Source organism: Augochlora pura, chromosome 6, assembly GCF_028453695.1.
Source record: "Augochlora pura isolate Apur16 chromosome 6, APUR_v2.2.1, whole genome shotgun sequence".
NCBI lineage: Eukaryota > Metazoa > Arthropoda > Insecta > Hymenoptera > Halictidae > Augochlora > Augochlora pura.
The window spans coordinates 20,861,907-20,883,089 of record NC_135777.1 but is presented as its reverse complement, the minus strand read 5'-3'; the positions used below and the strand labels follow the sequence as shown (position 1 = coordinate 20,883,089).

The 21,183-nt window shown below is 43.9% G+C and overlaps 1 protein-coding gene across 2 annotated transcripts in view; it reads right to left on the bottom strand.

The window, feature by feature from the left end:
* Nucleotides 1–2,250: 2,250 nt before the first annotated feature.
* Nucleotides 2,251–21,183, bottom strand: part of Hil (peptidase hillarin) — a 36,067-nt gene continuing 17,134 nt past the window's right edge. Inside the window, exons 3-12 of one of the 2 annotated variants that reach the window (XM_078182259.1) lie at nucleotides 19,346–19,610; nucleotides 11,772–11,888; nucleotides 11,469–11,641; nucleotides 9,746–9,989; nucleotides 8,412–8,638; nucleotides 8,088–8,309; nucleotides 7,189–7,338; nucleotides 6,845–7,034; nucleotides 6,119–6,376; nucleotides 2,251–5,637 (exon numbers count right to left, since the gene is read on the bottom strand). In XM_078182259.1, the coding sequence (XP_078038385.1) occupies nucleotides 5,326–5,637; nucleotides 6,119–6,376; nucleotides 6,845–7,034; nucleotides 7,189–7,338; nucleotides 8,088–8,309; nucleotides 8,412–8,638; nucleotides 9,746–9,989; nucleotides 11,469–11,641; nucleotides 11,772–11,888; nucleotides 19,346–19,610 (2,158 nt within the window). In that variant the 3' untranslated portion in view covers nucleotides 2,251–5,325. The remainder of the gene's footprint in view (nucleotides 5,638–6,118; nucleotides 6,377–6,844; nucleotides 7,035–7,188; nucleotides 7,339–8,087; nucleotides 8,310–8,411; nucleotides 8,639–9,745; nucleotides 9,990–11,468; nucleotides 11,642–11,771; nucleotides 11,889–19,345; nucleotides 19,611–21,183) is intronic. The other variant, XM_078182260.1, reaches the window with a different exon arrangement.

Sequence of the window (21,183 nt, the reverse complement as noted above, 5' to 3'; positions counted from 1 at the left end):
TTATAAATTCATACGATTTTACATATTTTTGAAACAGTAATTTGTAATATAATAATCCTTTTAATTCCGATTTTATAAGATTTATTGAATTTTATGAGTATGAAACTTGAGCCGTGTAACTCGTGCAGCTGTTACGCTTTTAGCAGTTATTAAAATATAAACGATAATGCAAAAATGATTTTGAAACGTGATATGACAACTCCAGAGTCGCCGCTCCGGTATAAATGGACGGAGATCAGTTTTCTTTCTCTAGGAATTCATTTCAAATACTAAAATAGTATTTTGCTTCGACGTTGTGATATTTCAAAAATGTATATATTATTCGAGCTCGATCTTTCGAATGAATTTAATCAAATTAAAACGGAATTAAATATTTCCTAACAGTTTTACCGATTTTTTTGTTTCGAGCAGATGTTATAATTTCCAACGATTTGTAAAAAGCAACGAGCGAGATTCCGCTCGAGCAACGGACAGAGGTAAAAGGGGGGTGGGGTATCGTCGAGGATCGTAAATTTCGAAAAGTACAACTCGCGTGACCGTATCCTCGAAACAGGATGTAGCTTGCGGTTGCTCGAGGATCAGCAACCCTGGCCGGTCGACGGCGAAAAAGGGGGTGGTCGGAATTAGCCCAGCTGGCAAAAATTGCCGGGCAGAAGCGCGCACGGCAACCCGGAAACGGCGTTTAATAAACGGCACGACCGCGGGAACTTTTTCACAATTATGAGAAAACAGAGCGTAATGCGGTCGGCCGCGCAGGGGCCGAGATCTCGGCTACGAGTGCATTTTAAGTAGTTTCTGCGGCCGTGGACGCTGCGCGAAATTAGAAAACGGCCGTGCGCGTGCATTCGGTGCCGGACGATTCGTGGCGTTCTCGCGTCGATACACGACCGAATTAAAGCGCATTAAGGCCGATAAGAATTTTATGCGCGCGCCCCCCGGATCGCATTGGCATTCGCCTCGCGTTTTGCATATTTCGTATAATATATTCGCGCGGGGCTTTTATAAACAACGGTATAATTAATCTTTGATTCTGCGCGTATCGGCGGAGAAATTTGAAAAATATATATGGGCGTTTACGTATTCGCGGTGGTAATTATTTTTATTTACAATTCAACGACGGTCGCGATTGAAAGTTTAATTAACTTCATTTGCAGACGGGGAATTGTTAAACCCTGTTGCTAATAACAAAGGATAAGGTTCGTTGAAATAACCGTCGGTTCAAAATAAGGGAAATAGTGCTGCCATCTGCTGTAGGAGATGCTAAACGATTTTGCGGGAAACTTAAGAGCGAAGGTACTACACAGTTCAAACCACTATCCTTATTAAAGACTCGTTTCTTTATATTAGAACAATATGTATTAAAACTTATATTAATACCACGCAGTACTGTACCAACATTTAATTTTAATCAGACTTTAAATACCATCCATCTATATTACGATTAATTGGTTCTACGTTGTATCGAAATCGTGTTAAAAAATACCTAGAAATAATATATGAATTCCATATTATATCGAAACCGTGTTCCCAGAGTGTATAACTGTGTCACCGTGTTATAGAATGGTCGACTGTACTATCACATTAAAGTTAAGTAACTATAACATTTGTCTAATAATTTGACCAATAGAAAATGTCTGAGGTAACATACTTCACATGTCGACATTTTGTTGGCTTGTAATCCAATTCGATAAATGAGTATAACACACCTACAACCAGCATTGTTAGTTCATTGAAGCACAATTGTCAAATTACGATTATAGTATGATACCAGTTTTCGGTTTTGTGTAATGATTATTGAAACAATAACCTGTTAATAGAATAACCCATGTTGCAAAGACACAAAAATATTAATGCGTTATAATAAAGAATACGTACTTACCATATAATGTGCCGGTCTCTCTTGCAAACTTCTCGAACATGATGCACAAAACTAACAACTTTCAACTCACATTAATTAATTAAAATATTGGACGAACCGCATCTTGCACAAACACCGGTTTAAAAATGAGATCAAAAGACACGCGCAAGGGTTTTCTCAATCGTGAAACTGAACGGTGGCGCCATTCGGCGGCGACACGCGTAAGCTTCAACGCCGTACGAAACTCTTTCAAACTGCGATACTTGGAAACCAATAAAATTTTGATAAAAACTTAATTCCCTTAATTATATCAACTATATAAACGGCATAAAAATCGCAGTTGGTAAAATCGTGAATTATAAATTCTGCTATAAACTTGAAAACGAGTCCGCTTAATTTTCCATAAAATTAAATTTTATTAAATCCATTCATCGTTGTTTTTTTTTACAAGAACACGACGCTTCATCGCGTGTTTGTAGTATAAAAATTAATTTACATGCTCGTTAAGGGGAAACAATGAGAAAAGGTATTAAGCTCGAGTTATACTTTATTCCACGGTTAACGGGGAATGCGGATCGACACAGTAGCTCCTCCTCCTCTCGCAAGCGTCGTAATTACTTTCCGTGTAACAAGGGGGAGCGAACTTATTAAACTTACAATAATTAACAAACATATATATATATATACTTTTTTTTTTATTACTAGAAAACAATTTTTTGTTCGGTCTCTGAGCGTAAAAGATCGTAGAAGGCGCAGGATTGCCGAGCGATTACGTTCACGCGGTGCCCGCCGATCTATGACGACGAACGAGATTCGCCCCCTCGATTATTATAATAACGAATAAATAATTATTATAATAAAAAAAAAAAAAAAAAAACATTCACGCCGTGCCCGACATCGTAAATCGTTCGCGAAAAGTTCGGCACGCCTACGTGTTCCCGCGCGTCCAAAACGTAACTAGAATTTGTGCAACTAATCGCGACAGAATAACATATAGCACCTGAACTTCGAGGAACCACCGTGACCGCGAAACTTCGCGATTCCAAAAGCTCTCCGGACCATTAACGAATATAAATAACCCCCCACTTCGTCGCCGCGAACCCGTTCCACGCGAGATCCTGACGGCGATTAAATATGCCCGCCGTTTCATCGCGACAGCCTCCCCCCCTCGAAGTTGACCAGATTTCCACGGTGACGGTCGTTCGTTACAAGAAAGCAAGGACGGTAGGAAACAAAAATGAGATAGGAATGCTTAAATCGTTAACGTACAAAGGGCGTAATACAAAACTTAAAACAACGTGTAGCGCGCGCACGCGCGCGCACACCTCCTCGGCGTTTCGTTAATGTCGACGCAGCCTTCTTTCGGATCGACGTCATCGAAACGATCGCATAATTCACTTACGCAGAGCACCTCGCGCGACTCGAACACTTAGGGGAATCCGATGCTATTTTAAAACGTGTTAACACTTTATTTGCCGGAAGCCTGTCAATAGCTTTCCAAGCGCTGAACCGTGTCCAAGGGAAATCCGATAATTTAATGGAAATAATAATCTAAATATTTGTCATGAATCATGCATGGGGCGTTACTCTAGTTTCTGTACAATTGTTCGAGCAAATTCTCGTCTTGTGATCTCCGATTTCAAATTGATATTTAAAAATCTCCGATTTAAAATTGATATTTAAAAATCTTCGACTTTAAATCGATATTTAAAAATCTTCGATTTTAAATTGATATTTAAAAATCTTCGATTTTAAATTGAGATTTAAAAATCTTCGATTTTAAATTGATATTTAAAAATCTTCGATTTTAAATTGACATTCAAAAATCGGCGTTCAAATTGGTATTTGAAAATCGTCGTTTAAAATATTTAAAATCGACGATTTTTTCCTCAAGGTTCCACGCTTCCTGTTCGGCGAATCGCGTGACGCCACTCGAAAAACGCGAAACGAATGGCGGAGCGCGATTCCAACGGGATTGAATTAAAGCGGTCACGGGATAATTGGGATTAATGCCTCGGACCGGTAATCGGGGCGAGAAAGTTTGATTAATTCGACCGGGGAGCACCGCGCGATCTCCGGAGCTAGTTAACTGTAATTGCGATCTTTCCCGCGGCGAAGTACGGTCGACAACGGGCCCGGAAAAATCATCAGCGAGTTAAATAAAAGGCTCTTAATAAATATAGCTGACGCGGACGGGTTCGACCGCGATCGCGTGGGCTCGTTACGCTTCTCTCGCGACGCACAGCGGCTGATTTTCATAGAAAGCGGGACGAAAAGATATTCTCCCATCAGTGGAAAATTGTTAGGTAGTTTGATTAATTATTATCTCACACGTATAATTAATAACTATCGTAGTTTATGTTCACTAGTAAGTTGAAAATCAATTTCAGAAAAAGGTAAAATTATTCAAAGTAGTTTAAAATTATTCAAATTTTGATAATCTTTTTATTATATCAAAATATGCTCCGAATTGTTTGAAAACTAAATAGCCATCTAATCTTGTGCGATAGGTAGATAGAAACAGTAGAAAAATGATATGAAACTTCGATAATTATGTTACGTTATTTTTGACCTACAAGACACGTTAAGAGAAAGAACAAACTTCAATTTCGCTTCAGTTTGTTGCATATTGAGGTAGACAACTTTTGCACCGCGTAACTAGAAACGCGACGCGTGCATTCATAAACAAGTTACGTCTAATATTGTTGCCATAAAGCGTTTTCGAATGATAATGATTTCCCGTCCCGTTTTTAAAAGCAACCGGCCGCTGTGCGACTTGGTCCAATTAGGGACGCCTCTCCCCGGTTAATTGTCCTCGATCAATTAAGAACTTATTGTCGCTAAACTACGAAGAACGTGGAGGTAGCGCGTCAACCGGGAATTATAGAAACGCTGCGAAGGTTTTCCCCGAGACTGTAGATCTTGCTCGCTCGTATATTTACATCGTCCGCGCGCCGTGTTCATTGTGTGCCTGTAAAACGGAAACTGCGCGCGGAATGCGTTCAGACTGCTAGGTGACTGCGGAACGGCTCCCCGAAGATACCGACCGGTAGAGTCTTGGGGAAAAAAGAAACACGCGGTACTCCGGACGGCCACGATAAACCGCGGCGATCCACCGGGTCGTTCCGAAACTCCGCCATGGAAAAGGCTTCCCGCTTCCTCTGCTGCGCAGCCGACACCTCGCGCGATCGTATTCTTAGTTAACAGGTAATTTACTGGCAAGTGGAGGGCTAACCTTTGAGAAGATTAGTTCTTTCGCGGCCGCGCGCGCGCTGATCTCCTCGGCGCGCGGAAGAACTCGGTCAACGGTCAACGGAGAGGAGTTACAGCACCTTTCATGATCTCGCGTTGATCCGCGGATCCTCCGCGAAGCTCGTCCACCGAACAAATCGTGCCAGCGAAACGGTCTCGTGTCGCGATGCTGTTCGTCCGCGGCGGACCTTCGAATCTCTTTAGGACGATGGGCTCTAGTTCCGTTTGCTGGAGTTGATCAGATACTTGCAGCAGTGCGTCAGCAGGTGTTTCTCACCGGTGACGTCGTGGGGGACGTTCGTCGGGCTGGTGGACTCTCTGGTGTATATGTCCAAGCCGTATTGACCTTCCTCGGGGAAGCTGATCGAGAATGTGACCACGTCGTCGTCGGCGATCGAGTGCGTTACGTATTTCGACAGACGCTTCTCCTCTATGCCGTTCTTGTGCAACGTCGCCATGAAGTCGGTCAGCGGCCTTGACATCCGGAATTGGATCTCCAGCTCACGGCCCGCGAACACCAGAGCCTCCTACGATCGATACGATATGTTAGATGACTGGATATTGAAAGACTGATTTGGTACATTTGATATTTGCTGATTTATTTGGTAACCTCTTTGATTAGACTTCCAATATACGCGTTCAAGTGAAATAGAAAACTGTGGAGGCGTTGAAAGAATTTAAAAACATTGTTACTATATATTTATCAATACTATATTACTTTATATTTTGCTTCCTCGAATTTTTCAGAGTCAGAAGAATTCGCGAAGTAATACTAATAATAATAATATCTAGTAGAGAATAATTAAAATATTAGGAATTGTTACTTGTACAATTTTCTTTTTTCTTATGACCATATCAAAGTTCAAGCAAGTCAATGGAGTGAAAAAAGAACGCATTTCGCTTCGGAAAAACGTTCGCAATTGGCGAGTTTATTGAATGAGCTGTAACCGAGGAATTTCGGTATTTTAGGTTGGCGCTGGCTCCGGCGATGTTCGGCGCGTGATTTACCTGATCAGTAATTGGTATAAGGCCAAAGAGTCTTGTAGCCTTCGTCGGCCCCCATTCGCCGCTGGCGCAGTCTGGCAGTGGTACCATCACCGTCTGCAGCTCCTCGCAGGCGATTTTAAACTTGCAGACGCTCTTGAACTTCATCGGCTCGCCGGTCAAATATTCTTTCGGCGTCACGGCGTTCGCGAAGATGTCCAGTAGAAAAGCGCCCGAGCAGGGCGCGTGCACTCTGAACGCGACTATGTTGCCAACTACGGACTGCGAACACAAGGATTTCATACAAATCGGTAACAACAACGGCGAGGAAGTCGCAACTATTTCGTGAAAGTAATAGGACGAGATTAATTTGAAGGGAGGGGAGAGAGCTAAGCTTTAAACAGCAGCCGACCTATTCAGGCCGGTAGGGTTACACGGCAGAGACCTGTTTAGAGGAACGTTATTATTATTGCAAATAGCAAACTTCGTCGTCGCTCGAATAAACGTACAAACAATCCCTTTGTGCTCGGCACCTGGCTAATTAATTTCAGTTTCCCGGCGATTAATTAGCAGGGAACTGTCGTTAAGCAACTTTTCTCTTTCAGACCGGAGGAAGGCGCTTTGTATTGTTAGGTGCAGCTTTTGCCGGTGGAGGGGAGGGTGGGTCGTCGTGCAGGTAATTAACTACGCAAACCCAGAAGAATTTCATTTCGTCGGGGCGTGTTCGATCGATCCGCGGCGAATGATTACCTGCATGACGAAGCGCTTCAACGACACGCCGTCGTATCCGTCGCCGTCGTTGTCGTAGAACTTCAGGTTATAGTGAAAAATGAGGGACGACTGCATGTGGGCCGGCATCGCTATCCTGACCGTCGCGGCGCCGGTCGAGTCCGTGTACATAACGGCGTTCGTGTTCGTGTCCGGGAAGTAGAGGCCGTACCTGTCGACATTTGCATAAATTGTGACGATTTCTTTCTCGCGCCGGATAAATTTCGGACGGCAAATATTTGGGGCCGGCCAAATAGTTATACGGTGATTTCGCACCGCGAATCTTCGGGTGAACACGACGTCTCACCTGAAGAACGACGACTCACCTGAAGAACAACGATCGCACGAAAGGCAGCTCCTCGAAGTCTTTCAGCGAAATCGGTTGTTTGAGCAATTGCCACTCCTCTTGCAGCGGGAAGAACTCGTAGATGAATTCCCGCGGGTCCGTCAAGAAGTAGTGGTCGTCGTACTCGTATCTGAACATTTTAAACAATCGATTTGGTACGCAATTGTTATCGAAACCATTCAAACTGCCGCCTCGAAAAGGTGAGAGTTCCGAACACGCGAAACATTTCGGATGCGAATACGCAGCCGGCATTCTTCGGGCCAGCACTTTGACCGAAGAATGCGAAGATCTTGTGCAAATATTGTCTTCGTTATATCCGAGCGGAAATAGAGAGGCGAAGTAAATGAAATATTCTTCGCTGAACACGTGTCCCGCAAACATTACACCGTGGCTGTTTGCGAACGGAATTTCGAACAGTTAGAGGGAATAACAATTACGAGATTGCTAATGTGTCCTGGAGAGAACAGTTCGTCGGCTCCAATAATTGGACAGTTATTTGGTACACTTCTGCAGGACAAACAATAACCGGGCTGCAGATTTTCAGGCGAAATAAAAATTGTCTGCGTCGGTTGCAGACAATAGAAACTGAATAGCTGGTTTATCGTTAATGATAAATTAAAAATACATCGACATTTTTAAATGTCTTTGATCTTTCTATTATTGGAAATTGCGGGTATTCAATTTTGCTATTTTATAAAATCCGTAATCTATTCATAACATTAAGAAAATATTTTTTAATAAATTGTCGCGCTGCTCTTTTCGTACAGTTTTCGCGTATGAATAGACAGTGGCTATCGATTATCAGTCTATAGTAAAATAATTCTTCGACTACGATCACATTTTCCGTCAAAGGCAGTTCGGCTGAATTTCGATGATCACCTGAGACTGTCGTTCTTGGCTTTGGGTTGTCCAGGACGAGGAACTTCTTTGGCATTGACGAGATGTCGCGCTCCCCAATTGCACTGAACGAATCTCCACGCACCGGCCACGTAGACCGCGTTCCAGCTGTTCCGGAATCGGTTGTCCTCGAAACACACCCCCGGCTGGTAGCCAGCCGATTTGCTGTAACCCTTTATGACCACGCAATGCAACCCCGCGTAACTGCGAAACGAAATCAGAAAAAGCTTCGGTTACCCAGAGTCCTCTCTATTCGATAAGCGTGTACACAGTTCGCCGCGGTTCCGAATTTCACGGTAACAATACCTGCACAGTCGCTTGAACAGAACGTGGTAGCTTTCGGTCCCGTGTTTGATACCTCTCAACAGACCCATAGGCGTGTCGCCGCGCAGATTCTCATCGAACTGCATAGTGTTCAGATTCTTCACGGTGATCCATCGGAATATCGTCCTCGCCTTCTCTATGTCCGATCCGCATCTGCTCACCAACTGTCGCACCAGGTCCGTGAACGTTTTTTGATCTTCTTGGGCCACCTGATTTATTGCCGGAGAAAGAGAAAGGGGTGTGAAGATCGGTAAGTCAATCCCTGTACCTAATCTACGCGGTGTTCTGCCAATAGACGTCGGGTGTGTTTGCGCTATAAATCGTGGGCAATGGGAGGAGGATCGTTCCGGGACTCGTGGAGGTTTTACCCACCCTAACGTAAGGGTACGTCCCTCCGGCAGAGATAAGGGTGACTGCCATTTGAATGTAGGAACGTGTCGGACACTTCTTGTTCGTTGAATGGCTCTTGTCGAGCGAACAGGCTCGTTGAAAAATTAATATTAGCTTCCGGACTGTGGTTCTGTCAGGTAACCAAGAGTGCAAGTGCTTTCAGATTCTCGGATTTATTAGAAGTTTTTGGAGATGTGCAATTATTTATTTATTTGGCTGTTGTTGTAATAAGTCGCCTGCTAATTGTTTTAGGATATTCTACAAGAAAGGGATCTATTTATTTTACACCTACATTTCCACTGAAGAAAACTATTTTGAATTATGACTCGCATTTATTAAAAAATTATTTGTAAGTGGACAATTCATAAAATCATGGCAACTGTGTCAAAGGTTGAATTCTGATACAGCTTGATTATTAAAAAATTATTTATGTCCGAATCAAATATTTCATACGCTATTTTCTGTGACCTATTTCTCCGTTTTGAATAAAACAGCACATAAAACGAAGCAAATTTAGCACGAAGAATTGTATATCACGATTAGTTTGAAAATAAATCGACGGTCTAAATTTTCAGCTGATTAAAATGTTAACTGTCCGCGAACGCGTTAGTATCCGTCGTTTTTCCTCCGCAGGGTCGCGAAAGTGTGACACCGTAGTCCATAAGTGCCGGGGATACGTCTTCCCCGGTGAAGATCGTAAATCGATTACCGGACGTCGCGCACGGTGGAGCGGATAAGAGGAGCCGTTATATCGCGAATATATGAAAATATTGACGCCGATTCGGAGCGAGCCCCTTTAAAATTCCGCGGCGGTAACAGGCGGCGGCGCGCGGGGCGTCATCGTGTACGGGGCTTCCTCCCCCCCGATATATTACATTTGCGGGGAAAGATCCGCCGTTAAAAGGGAACCTACGCCGCGAGCTTACCGAAATAGCTATCTGATCCATGTCAGCAAACTCCAGAGGATCATTGTAGATGTGATACTTGGCCAGGGCGGGCGGCTGCGGGGGCGGCGCGCGCGACGGATAAGGCATAGGCGGCGCTTCCTGGGCATAACCGTCCCCCTCGTCGAGATACAGGCTCTCCTGGCGCATATACTCGCTCCTCGCCTCATTGATCAGCTCCAGCATCTCGGAGCTCTGTTTCTCCACCAGCGCGGCGGTCGCCGCCCTAGAAATTGATCAGGAGTTACGAGCGGCTCGCGCGTGAACCGCGGCCGAGGTGGGGCTCACGGTCGTTACGAAATTCACCCATAAAGCGGGAACTTCCGCGTCGCCTTTGAATAAATAACCTAGGAAGGTTCTCTCCGCCGCCCGGGGAACGACGGGAATACGTAATTAACGGGAATCGCGGTGATATCCGTCTCCGCGGCACCCGACACACACACACACACACGCGCGCGCATATGAACGCACACAGGATCCCGGACCCGCCAACCTATCGCTCGGTTTGCAATGGAGACCGTGGTTTAATTCATAACAATCTCGCGGTGGATTTTAATTACCGCCGACCGCGGGAGGAGTTTGTCGACTGTGTAATCCCGTTGCCTCCTCGGATGAACCCTTTGCAAATTTGCAGGTTACGCGGGGCGATGTTATACAAGATGTTGCATTAATGCCGGGGTCCGCGCCGCGCCGGCAGGAATTTTAAACAGCAGGATATTAATTTTGTTGCGGGTCATTAGCCATCTGCTGCACGCGACGCGAATCTGCTGTTGTCTGACAATGCGGCAATAAGCGGCGTTTCCAATTAAACGCGAAAACCCGTTCGAAGCTTTTTGCGCCGCGTGAAATGTAGAAAGATTCTTCAAAGTTCCATGGACCGAAGAACTTGTACGATATTCTGACATTGTACATTTTGTAGTTTTAACCTCTTAGGCACCTGCGCGCCACTATAGCGGCTTTCGTGCATGTTCCGTGCTTGACTTAATTATTTTATTAATTATTAAAGGAAACGATTAAAGTGAAATTGTGTGTGTACAGTACAGTAAAAAAAAGTATGTATGTAATTAATACCATATATATGGTATAAATATATATTAACCCCTTGCACTATAATAACGAGTCAGACTCGTGGCAGAGCTTTCATGCAAAATCTACTAACTATTAATATTATCAATTTCTTCTAAATCGAAATTAAATTTAATTCTTCTGTGATCAAAGCTTGAAAAATTGAATTAAATAAAAATAGCAGGCGAAACAACAATTGTCTAGTTCTATTATTAAAAATATTAAGAACAAATGAGTGTTGATCAGCGCAGCATGAAGGGAGTCATAGTGCAAGGGGTTAAGAAAAAATGGTAATTTAGTTACGAAAAACTTCATTCGCGCAAAATCCAGCCGTGCCTAAGAGGTTAAACATGAGCGATATAATTTGTACTACATTTATAGTCATTTAGACTTCCAAGATTGCAAGTACTTTTTCATGGAACATGTCGCTGTTTCTTTTTATAACGACGCCGAGAACGAGCGAAGAGAACGCCGGCTGAGAACGCAGATTTCGTTTCGGTTCCCGTTCCGCGTGCAAAGTGAAAAGCGCGGTCCCAAAGGGTAACCCCGTGTGTCGGTAGCAACATTGTAACGCTTTCATCGGAGCTAACGAGTGTAATCCGAGCACGGTATGGAATCAGTTTAATTAGGTAATGAGTACCGTTCGTGTTCTATTATTTTCCGCGTGAGACTTTCCTTCTTCTTGTCCCTGCGGAGAGTCATGTTCTTCTCCAAGTCCTCCTTCTCCTGCTGAAATTGTTGGGTTCGAACTCTACCGACTTTTTCGCCTTCCCATCTGGCCGACAGCTGCTCCAGCTCCTTCTCCCATTCGTCCTGCGGGCCGAGAGAGAAACGCGGGACTGTTATAGGTGGTTCGCGCCGCCGACGCGGTTTTAATTAATAAGCGAGAGAGAGAGCATCGGCTAACGACGGCTGATCCGCCGTGCTAATTGATAATACGCACTCGGAACTCCTCGCGGATCCTCCTGTCCTCCTCCTCGCGGTGGTGCGCGAACTTTCGGTACAGGTCGTCCTCCTCTTTCCGGTGCTTCATCTCGAGACGCGTCTGCTCGTCCCGATCCTGGAAATCGTGTAACATGGTTAGCATTGTGGTGACACGGACATCGTAATTCGCATTGCTTTGGGTCTCCAGATAAGTTAAGATGGCGGATTTTTAAGATGATGAATTTTTCTTTTTATGCGCATGATCAAATTGCGGATTTTTATGCGCTCAAGATAAAAATTATTAAACGCGAGACAGTGAGAGCTACAAAAAAATTTTAATGCACAGCCTACACCTGGCACGGCAAAATTGACTATTAACTAGCGACTTGAGCAAAAAGCTATCGCACGTCGAATTATAGACTATAATAGCTCCCTTGACGTATTCCAGGTTCGTTCAAAGTCTAAGAAGAAATCAGTCCAGAGAATAAAAGACCCGTTATGCAGACCCCGATAGGGAAAAACCATACTGCCAGCCGTGGTTCAAGCCAGATAAAATGAGTATCGGTTGTAATAAAAATCGCGAAAGAAGGCTTCATTGTGTACACCTTCCGCGAAGGATCGACCCCGGCGAAACAGTTCGAACCGCGCGGCCCAAACTAGTCGAATCCGGCGGGCAGGCAGCAATTAAACGTCTTCTTCGTTCCATCAAAAAGCCCGAGACCGCACCTAAACGTTCGAAGGCGTTTCCAGTTTTTGTCGGGTTTACTTTCACGCGATGCTTTCCTTCTGCCCCGGCACCGGAAACGACAGGTTCTACGGACCCGCCGCCGACAAATTGAAGCAATCACGGCGAGAACGGCGGGGGAAAAAAACGTGATACAGTTCCATTGTACTAATTCGCTCGGACGATGTTCGGTCGGTCGGCGTAGAAAACCCGAGGGGGATGGAGAAAAAAAAGAAACGATGACGGCCCGCGGCTGTCAGCGCGCCTCAAGGTGCCTCAGATTTGGCGTTTCATTGCGCAAGCGATTTCCTGCGCGGGCCCCGGTCGCGTGTACAAACGGAGGAGAGGCCCACGCTACAGTTGCGTCATGCCGGTGCCACGTTATTGCGTGAAATAACCGCAAATAAGGACAATGTTAGAGAGCATTGACATTTCCGACCGAGCTAGCTGCGTTCTTTCGAATGATCCGGCCGGCGGAGCGCTGCAGCGATGCTTCTCAAATACTAAATGGAAAAAAAAATAAAATTGCCTAATATAATATTGCGAAATATGTTTCGGAGAAATTTTGGAAGGAATTCGATTATGTTAGAGATATCGTAAAAATGGTAAATGTATAATTATTTTTATCGTATTACGTCCAACGTATTAAAAAAATTAAAAAAATGTATTTTTCAAAAGAACCAAATTAGCCAAAAACGATAACCCATTTATTAAATCTGTGATTTTTCATACTTTCACTTTTCCCTCTATTACGAAGACGCGGAATTATTTTTCTGTATTTCCGATAAATTATAAAAGAATACACATATTCATTTTTAAACGTGCCTCTAATTTCAATAAAACTATTTTCAATTAAAAATTATAATCTTCCAATAATAATTTGAAAAATTAAAATATACATCTCGCATTAAGCTCATTTCGTCTACTTCCTTTGCTTAAAATTTAATAATTTCCATAAAAATAATAAACTCGAGTTCTATAATAAGACAAACATAACTAAATGCACGAGAGGTCATTTGCAAGCTCATCTTCAATTTTTAATAAGTAAAAATCGGGTTCTCTAAGCAGTCGATCGCTTACGGTCGAAATAATTGCACCCCTCGTAAATGAACACAGATCCCGCGGTCTAGATAGTAGCGTCGGATATTTATATTTTTAATTAATTGTAAATGCTCTGCGACTACACGCCGGTATCGTTGCATGTAACGGGGATGCAACAGGCGAATTTATGCAGCAACTCGGTCGTTCGAGTCCGACGAAGCATGTAATCACGAATCTATTTTCCAGAAGAAGATTCTGGTCGTGATCCGACGGGTCGAACAGAATTATTTATTCATTACTTATCGAACAATCTATACTATAATAAGGCTGTTCCTATTATACGGTACGAGTAAATAAGAAAATAACAATGTAATATAGAAAATGAGAACGGTTTGGTTTCAGAATGAAAAGAGGATTTTTTCAATTATTTTATCCGATGTTATTATTGCAAACAATTCTTTAGCTCTCGAGTAATAAAAAATATAGGAATGCCTTTCGTATCGATAGCACAGTTGCGAAAAGAACAGTGATTTTCCTAATAATCGAGTAACAGAACGCAAGAATTGATATTGCATTTTCTTTATCATTTAATCGCTATGTTAATCATTATTACCGTGTTTGTACGTTTAATTTTCGAGTTCGCGACGATCGTCGATTTGTTTCTGCGTATCTCGCCGCTCGCGTCTGAAACGAGCCGCTAAGAGATCCACGCGCGCTTTCGAGACGACGTGAAAGCGAGCTAACAGGATTAATTCGGTCAATCTGTTAGCCCGCGTCATCGGGGAAGCTATTTTCTTTGATTTTCCGTCGCGTGACTGGTTAACCAAGAACACGACCGTCCCAAGTGCCCGTTCCTGTTTGCGTTTTCCTGCGAGCAAGGGAACCCGCCATGTTTAATTCCCGTAGCGTCCGCGGTGAACGATCGTGATGTCGATTTTACCGAAAGCCACCGGCGTCCCGTCGCATTTCGTTGCGTGTCGATGAGGCGTAATGACAGCGGCTGCATTCGCTATCGGAAGCCTATTCTTATTCGCCCGTAAAAATGATTCGAAACCGTCTCAGGTCGCCAAACGATTTCGCTTTCGTCGGACGCCATTATATTCGCTAATCGCTGTATTTATTGCTGCCGGACTGTTGTTAGAATAGGCTAGGGAAAACCGGTTATTCTGAGACGACCAATTGCTGTGCGTAATTAACATTATATTTATCGAATAAGACATATTAAACTGTTATATTAAAAAGTGAAGGAAATAAAAGGATACTACAATTTTATACCTCTCGTTCAGCAAATAAACAAACCTTTTTATTCCACTCGAGTGCAAAGGGTTAAATATGAATAAAATATGATTTTAAATATGAACATAAATAACCTTAAACTTTTGCAGTCGTAGCTATTTTAATTCGAAATCCAAGATATATTTTCTGATCTACGATATTTCCATTATATATGATTTATTTAAACATAAACCAGTTTAATAAAGTAAGATTTATGTATAAATCGATGCAGTAATTTTTAGTGATGCCTCGTAGTTGAAATTAAAGTGGAAAGAGTTAATTATGCCCGTAAACAAGCCAAAGGCCCAGCAATTGATCAGCGAGCGGCTTCGCTACCCTGGCCCCGTCCAATTATTGAAAAAAAGTCGCGGAACCGCCAGGTCCAGGATAATGGGCTAGAGGCTGCGGCGACCACCAAAAACGGAAGGAAGGAAAGTAACAATAGGGCCTGGTTAGGCTGATCCACGATCTAGGCGAGCGAACCCGATTAGCATCCGCGTATCGTTCGTTCACAAAGGCGCGTGAGAGGCTCGCCACAATTGCTCTTTAACAGGATACGCGGCCTCCCTCTCCCTCTCCCTCTCTCTCTCTCCCTCTCTCTCCCTCCCTCCCGGGGCTTATCGCGACTCTTTCCCCCGGCCTCGACGATTCTCTAATTAACTATCAAGCGTAGTCGGAGTACCGCAAGCGGAAGCGATTCACGGCGTTCGTGCGCGCGAGCTTCGGTTCGCGTGCTCCCGCGGAACGGGAGAAGGAAAACCGGCGGAACGCGTTCTTCCGTGGTAACAGTTTGAATAATGCTCCGCGAGGACGTTCGCCGCATTGTTCGCCGGATGGCCTGGAAGCGGCCGCGGCGCACGGGCCTCCTCAACCCCCCCTCCCCTTCAAGAAAGTCCGCGCCGCGGTGGCCGCGCGAAGCGACTCGTGGACAGAGTGCCGCGATCGAGAAACGCGAGCAACGCCGATAATCCGCGCCCCGCGGATCTCCTCTTTTTCCTCGTTTCGATTTTTGCGATCGTTCACGGTCCACCGACGGCGACGGGATCCCCGCGCGTTCTTGCGATCTCCGAGGCGGCCAGCCTCCGCTTGTACCGGACAATTTCGTTCGGTCGAACGACTCTCTAGGCGGGAATCCGTAGGCGAGGATGTCGGGAAGCGGCCGAGATGGTATTCGCGGTTCACGGTTCCGCGAATCGAAGAAATCGGCGCGATGCTCAATTTGCTCGAAACGCGCGCAAAATCGAGAAAACCGTCCGCGGCCTCGTGGAATCTCTTTCTCTCTCTCTCTCTCTCTCTCTCTGGTTAACGTTGCGGACGTACACGGAAATTCTACGCGGATGAGATACGCGCGCGGTCGTGAAACTATTCGAAAGTATTTTGCAACGGAGTAACTGCTTCACAATTGCGCCAAACGATCGTTTTTTGCGGTGTTAGGGGGACTGGTTTGTCGAACGAGGAATTGCGATTGGTCGGGGTGATGGACAAATCGAAAAATGATTATTCAATTTTTTTTCATAATTATGGAGGAGTTATTCTGTTTCAACAGACTATAGATGCGTGGAAAAGAAAATGTCTTCCAGGATTTATGACTCGGAAACGTAGACAAATATATAACTTTTTAATACTATACCCACCGAAAGATTAGAATTAAATTATTTATAATTCCAACAATTTTGAAATAAATTATTTTCGATAAATTTTGAAATAAATTGTTTTCAGTAAATATTGAAATAAATTGTTTTCAGTAAATATTGAAATAAATTGTTTTCAGTAAATATTGAAATAAAAAATGTAGGAAGAGTTATTTTGTCCGCAATGTTTAATGATTTTCGAAAGTATGTCTTGCAACAAGTTACGCGCAGTTTTCTGCCGGCGAGTAGCGCATTCGTAACAAATAGCGTATAACTCGTAAGGACATTAAATCTGTCCAAGTTGCTGGATTGACCGCAGCGTCAGAGAGGAAGAAAGAGATCTTTTACGAGCGGTCGATAATTGGGAATACGCGTGGGCAGGGTCCACCGATCTCAAGGATGACGCCGGAGATCGTAGAAAGTAGTCGGTTTATAGCGCGAGTTAACGGTCCCGTCGAACTTTGAAACGATTACCGTATAACAAACCAGTGGAGGCGCAGTGTCGCGAAGAATCCAGAATACTGGAGTTCGTTAATTAACGATTGTGAGAATTTGTTCATTCTAGTGGGTACACCAGAGACCCAATGTTCCCCTCGGTTATTTAATTCAATACGGGGCAGGGATGTTAAAAATTGAAAGTGCGGGGGCGGAAAAATCGGACATTTTGACTATGCTGTCGCAGTCTTAAAAAAATTATTCCATTTTAAAAGGCGATCCTTAACTGTCGTTCCCGAATACATGCGAATAATTGAAAAAATTGCATTTCGGCGAAATTTTTGGTAAAAAGGCACCACCCCTCGGCGTCTCAATTCAGCGGAAAGAAAACCGCAGCGGCTCGCCACGGCACATTTTGCATCCGTTTTTTCCCCTCCCCCGTTTTTCTCTCCGGTATTCTTCGAGGAGTCGATGGAAACGTCGCGGGCCGGCGACCCTGCACGATGCCCACGCTACTTTCGCAACACCATACGGAGCCATCGCGAAATACTATAAATAACAGACCACCGTCGCGCGTTTTGCCTGGATCCCGCGGTCGCTCGCGCGCGAAAGCGGATTGAGAGAAAACACGGGGAAAGGGGGGGGGGGGGGGGAGGGGAGCGCCGATAGTGGAGCGACTAGCGGCTCGGCCTTCTTCTACGAGCCGCGCGGCGGCCCGATGGGAAAAGCGGCAATCTCATTTTCATGTGGAGCCCGTCTTCGCCCGCGCGGCACGCATTCCGCGCGCTTGTCAAGCCCCCGATCACCCCGGGCCGGCACGAAAGTCGCCGACAAGACCGGACCCCGGACGGAATGCCGGCGAGCGCGCGCGCGCGCGCGAGCACCGGACCGCATTCTGCCGATCTGGAAATTCGGCAACCGCAACCGCCGGTTTTCCTCGTTAAAATCGCTTCTACGCCCCGGCGGAACCGCGTTCGCCTCCCTGCCCTCCCCTCCCCTCCCCGTCCCGCCCCTCTCGGGTCTACACCGATCCAGCGACAGCCAAGCCAGATTTCCACGCGTCGCTGACCACCGATCGAAATACCGGATTTCATTCTACTCCCGGACACCTTCCAACGGACATCTTGGCCGCCGGAATGACGCCCGACGGGATTTAATTTAATAACAACCCGGTAAAACGCGAATATCACGCGATCACGCTACCGATATGGCTTGCCGCTGCTGACGCGATCCTGTTTCAGTCGCAGATGGAGGAATGTCGAAAAGGCTGCTTTGCATTGTTTAACAGGCTCTGTATACTTCAGTTTCATTCTCATTTTTCTTTGATACTTTAAGAATATTTACGAAAGAATTGTTGCTTCGATAATAAGAAATTGATTGAGTAAATTAGTGGCAGTGGTTTGTAAATTTTTTCGCGATTGTAGCAAATATAAATTTTGTAAAAGAAATCTAAAATTCTGTAGAATATAATAGGTAAAAAGGTTAATGGAATTTAAGTATCTCAACAACTTATTAAAATTGTTAAAGTGAGAAAAAAACTTTCAATTGACTGCTGCTTTTTACAACGAACGCAGGCAATTTTAACTCTTGACTTAGTAACTGACATTAATCCCTCGTACTATAGTAACGAGTCAGACACTGATCCTTATTATCAAAATTCAAGAACCAAGATAATAAACGAAACAAAAAAATTATTTCAATCTATTAAAGTGCAGCGTCGGTGATTTGATTTTAAGGCACAATTAACTTTAGCTTTATCTTCCAGTAGAAAAATGTAAATCATCTGAACCAACCAAAGGATCGCTCCACGAGCTAATGAGATGCTGTTATAAAAAAATCGTATTGCAAAAGGTTGGCGCTATTTATTCCACGTTCGAATTAACAAGAAATATTTGCCAATCGAGAGGAGTCGCCTTGCCGAGCAACGTACCCGGTGTTCGGAACAAAAAGAAGCGGCGGATTCCGTGTGCGACGAACCGAAGGACTCGAAAACGTGGACAAATAAATAACTTTTTAATACTATACCCACCGAGACATTAGAATGAGATTATTTAAAATTCCAACAATTTTGAAATAAATTGTTTTCAATAAATATTGAAATAAATTGTTTTTAATAAATATTGAAATTTTTTAAAATAAGTATTGAAATTAATTGTTTTTAATAAATATTGAAATAAATTGTTTTCAATAAATATTGAAATAAATTGTGTTGCCGAGCAACGTACCCGGTGTTCGGAACAAAAAGAAGCGGCGGATTCCGTGTGCGACGAACCGAAGGGCCGCAAAAGCGACCTGCCCGGCCGTCGAGTGGAGAGAACGCGACGATATTTCAATAAAACGATCCGAATCCAGCGCGGGTAATTAACCCGGTAGCCCGCGTAATTGCCGGATCGCCGCGGCGCGCCGTCTAGAATCGGTAATCCCGCTTCCTAATACGGCGGTCCGCCGTGACGAACGATTTCAGCCGTGGCAACGGGAATGACTCACCAGATAATAATCGATGGGCTTCTCGCGTGCCTTGCTGTAGCCCTTCTGAAGTTCCGTCTGCTTAAGGGCATGGGCGATGTGTAGCGCGCTCGCGTCGAATCTGCCGTACTGGTAGCTCCCGTCCCCGGCGTAATGGTGGTTGTAAGGCCAGGACGCTCCTCCGCCGGCATTCCCATGGAAATCACGCTGGGACGAATTCGTAGCCGGCGGTGAACCGTGTCCGTTTAGGTGCCTGGCATAATTAGGCGAGTCTACATTATCGTAACTGCAACAAAATTATGCAACGGGTCTTCAGGGGCCGCTGTGGGGATATCTTCCCTTCGTCGAAGCGAAGGAGTCTGGCCGAAACCGGGGGAACGATCGACGCTCGCAACCATATTTTCTGGTCCCGATGCCGGGACTCGTCGCGCACTTCTTACGCTCCCGGATTAATTAGATTCTCGACCATCCGATCTGATTAACCCCTTGCACTATTGCTCCTTTCGTGCTGCGACGACTCCAGCACTTATTCGTATTTAATAATTTTCGTAATTTGATCGGACAATCTTTTTTCAAATATGGTTTTCATTCACCTCTGTTTCTATAGTTTGATAACAGAAGAATTTATTTTCTATTTCGATGCAGAAGAAATTAATAATATTAATAATGTAGCAGAGTTTGCATAAAATTTTCACCACGAGTCTGACTAAAAATATGAACACTCGCGGCCACCAACACACATTATATCAAAATCTTGAAGGTGCCTATAGTCACCTACAGTAGTCTCAGCAATTAAATATAAACTTTACGGTCGCGATTAAATTGACCAGGTCCAAAGAATTGAAAATGAGGTATAAGATATGATAACTAAAATATACACATTATTAAATGTGTATCTGTCTCTATCGCATAAAATTATGGCATAAAATTATGACTATGGCAAGTAGAACAGTTCGTTTCTATAATGATGCGCAATGATGCAAATCTCTCCATGTTCAACTGTAGCAAATGGAAATGGGAACAATTTCTGAAAAAAACAGATCTGACTTTAACAGATGATCGGTTTAAGATATCTAGGATGGAGCTCAATCGACCGTGAACAGATGTAAAGTATCGTTAAGCTGAACATCGAGATAGTGGTTGATTCAGAACCATTTCTAATTGAGAAGGCTGATCTTCATTTTTTACTTCCGCTATTAAAAAAGATACACGTAATAGGAATAAAAGCTTCGCAGGTGGAGCAAGAAAAGCCGATGACTAGTCGAGTAATAAATGTATTAAAGTCTGCTAAACAAGTGGAATATTTAAATTAATATTCCTAGAATATTTAAATTAATATTCCTAGAATATTTAGATTAACATTCCTAGAATATTAATCTAAATAATTCTACGCTACCAGCGAAGTAATCGATCCGACGCGCAGAGAACTATTTTACTTTTCGCTTCTCCGTTAAAAATCATAGTTCTCACGGAAATAAAAGCTTCGAATAGAAAGCTCAGCCGAATAAAAAGTATATTACGGTCTTCGAAATGAAACAATCTATGCACGTTACGAAAGATGATACATGACCTAGATTGCAACTCGAAGAAACATTCAAGGAAATATTTAATTAATTAAATGGAGAATTATACTTCTACAGTTTCAGTGATATATCCGGTTCAGCTTTCAGAGGAGACTATTTTACCTTCTCTGTTTCCACCGTTGAAAATCGTACTTTCCATGGAAGTAAAAGGACGACTGTGACACGGAGATAAAATCGATGGTATTGAAAACCTATCGCGATCTCCATAAGGAAACAATCTACGAACAATCTAGAGCTTGCATTCTAAGTTGAAGAAACGTTTTTAGAAGCGTTCGA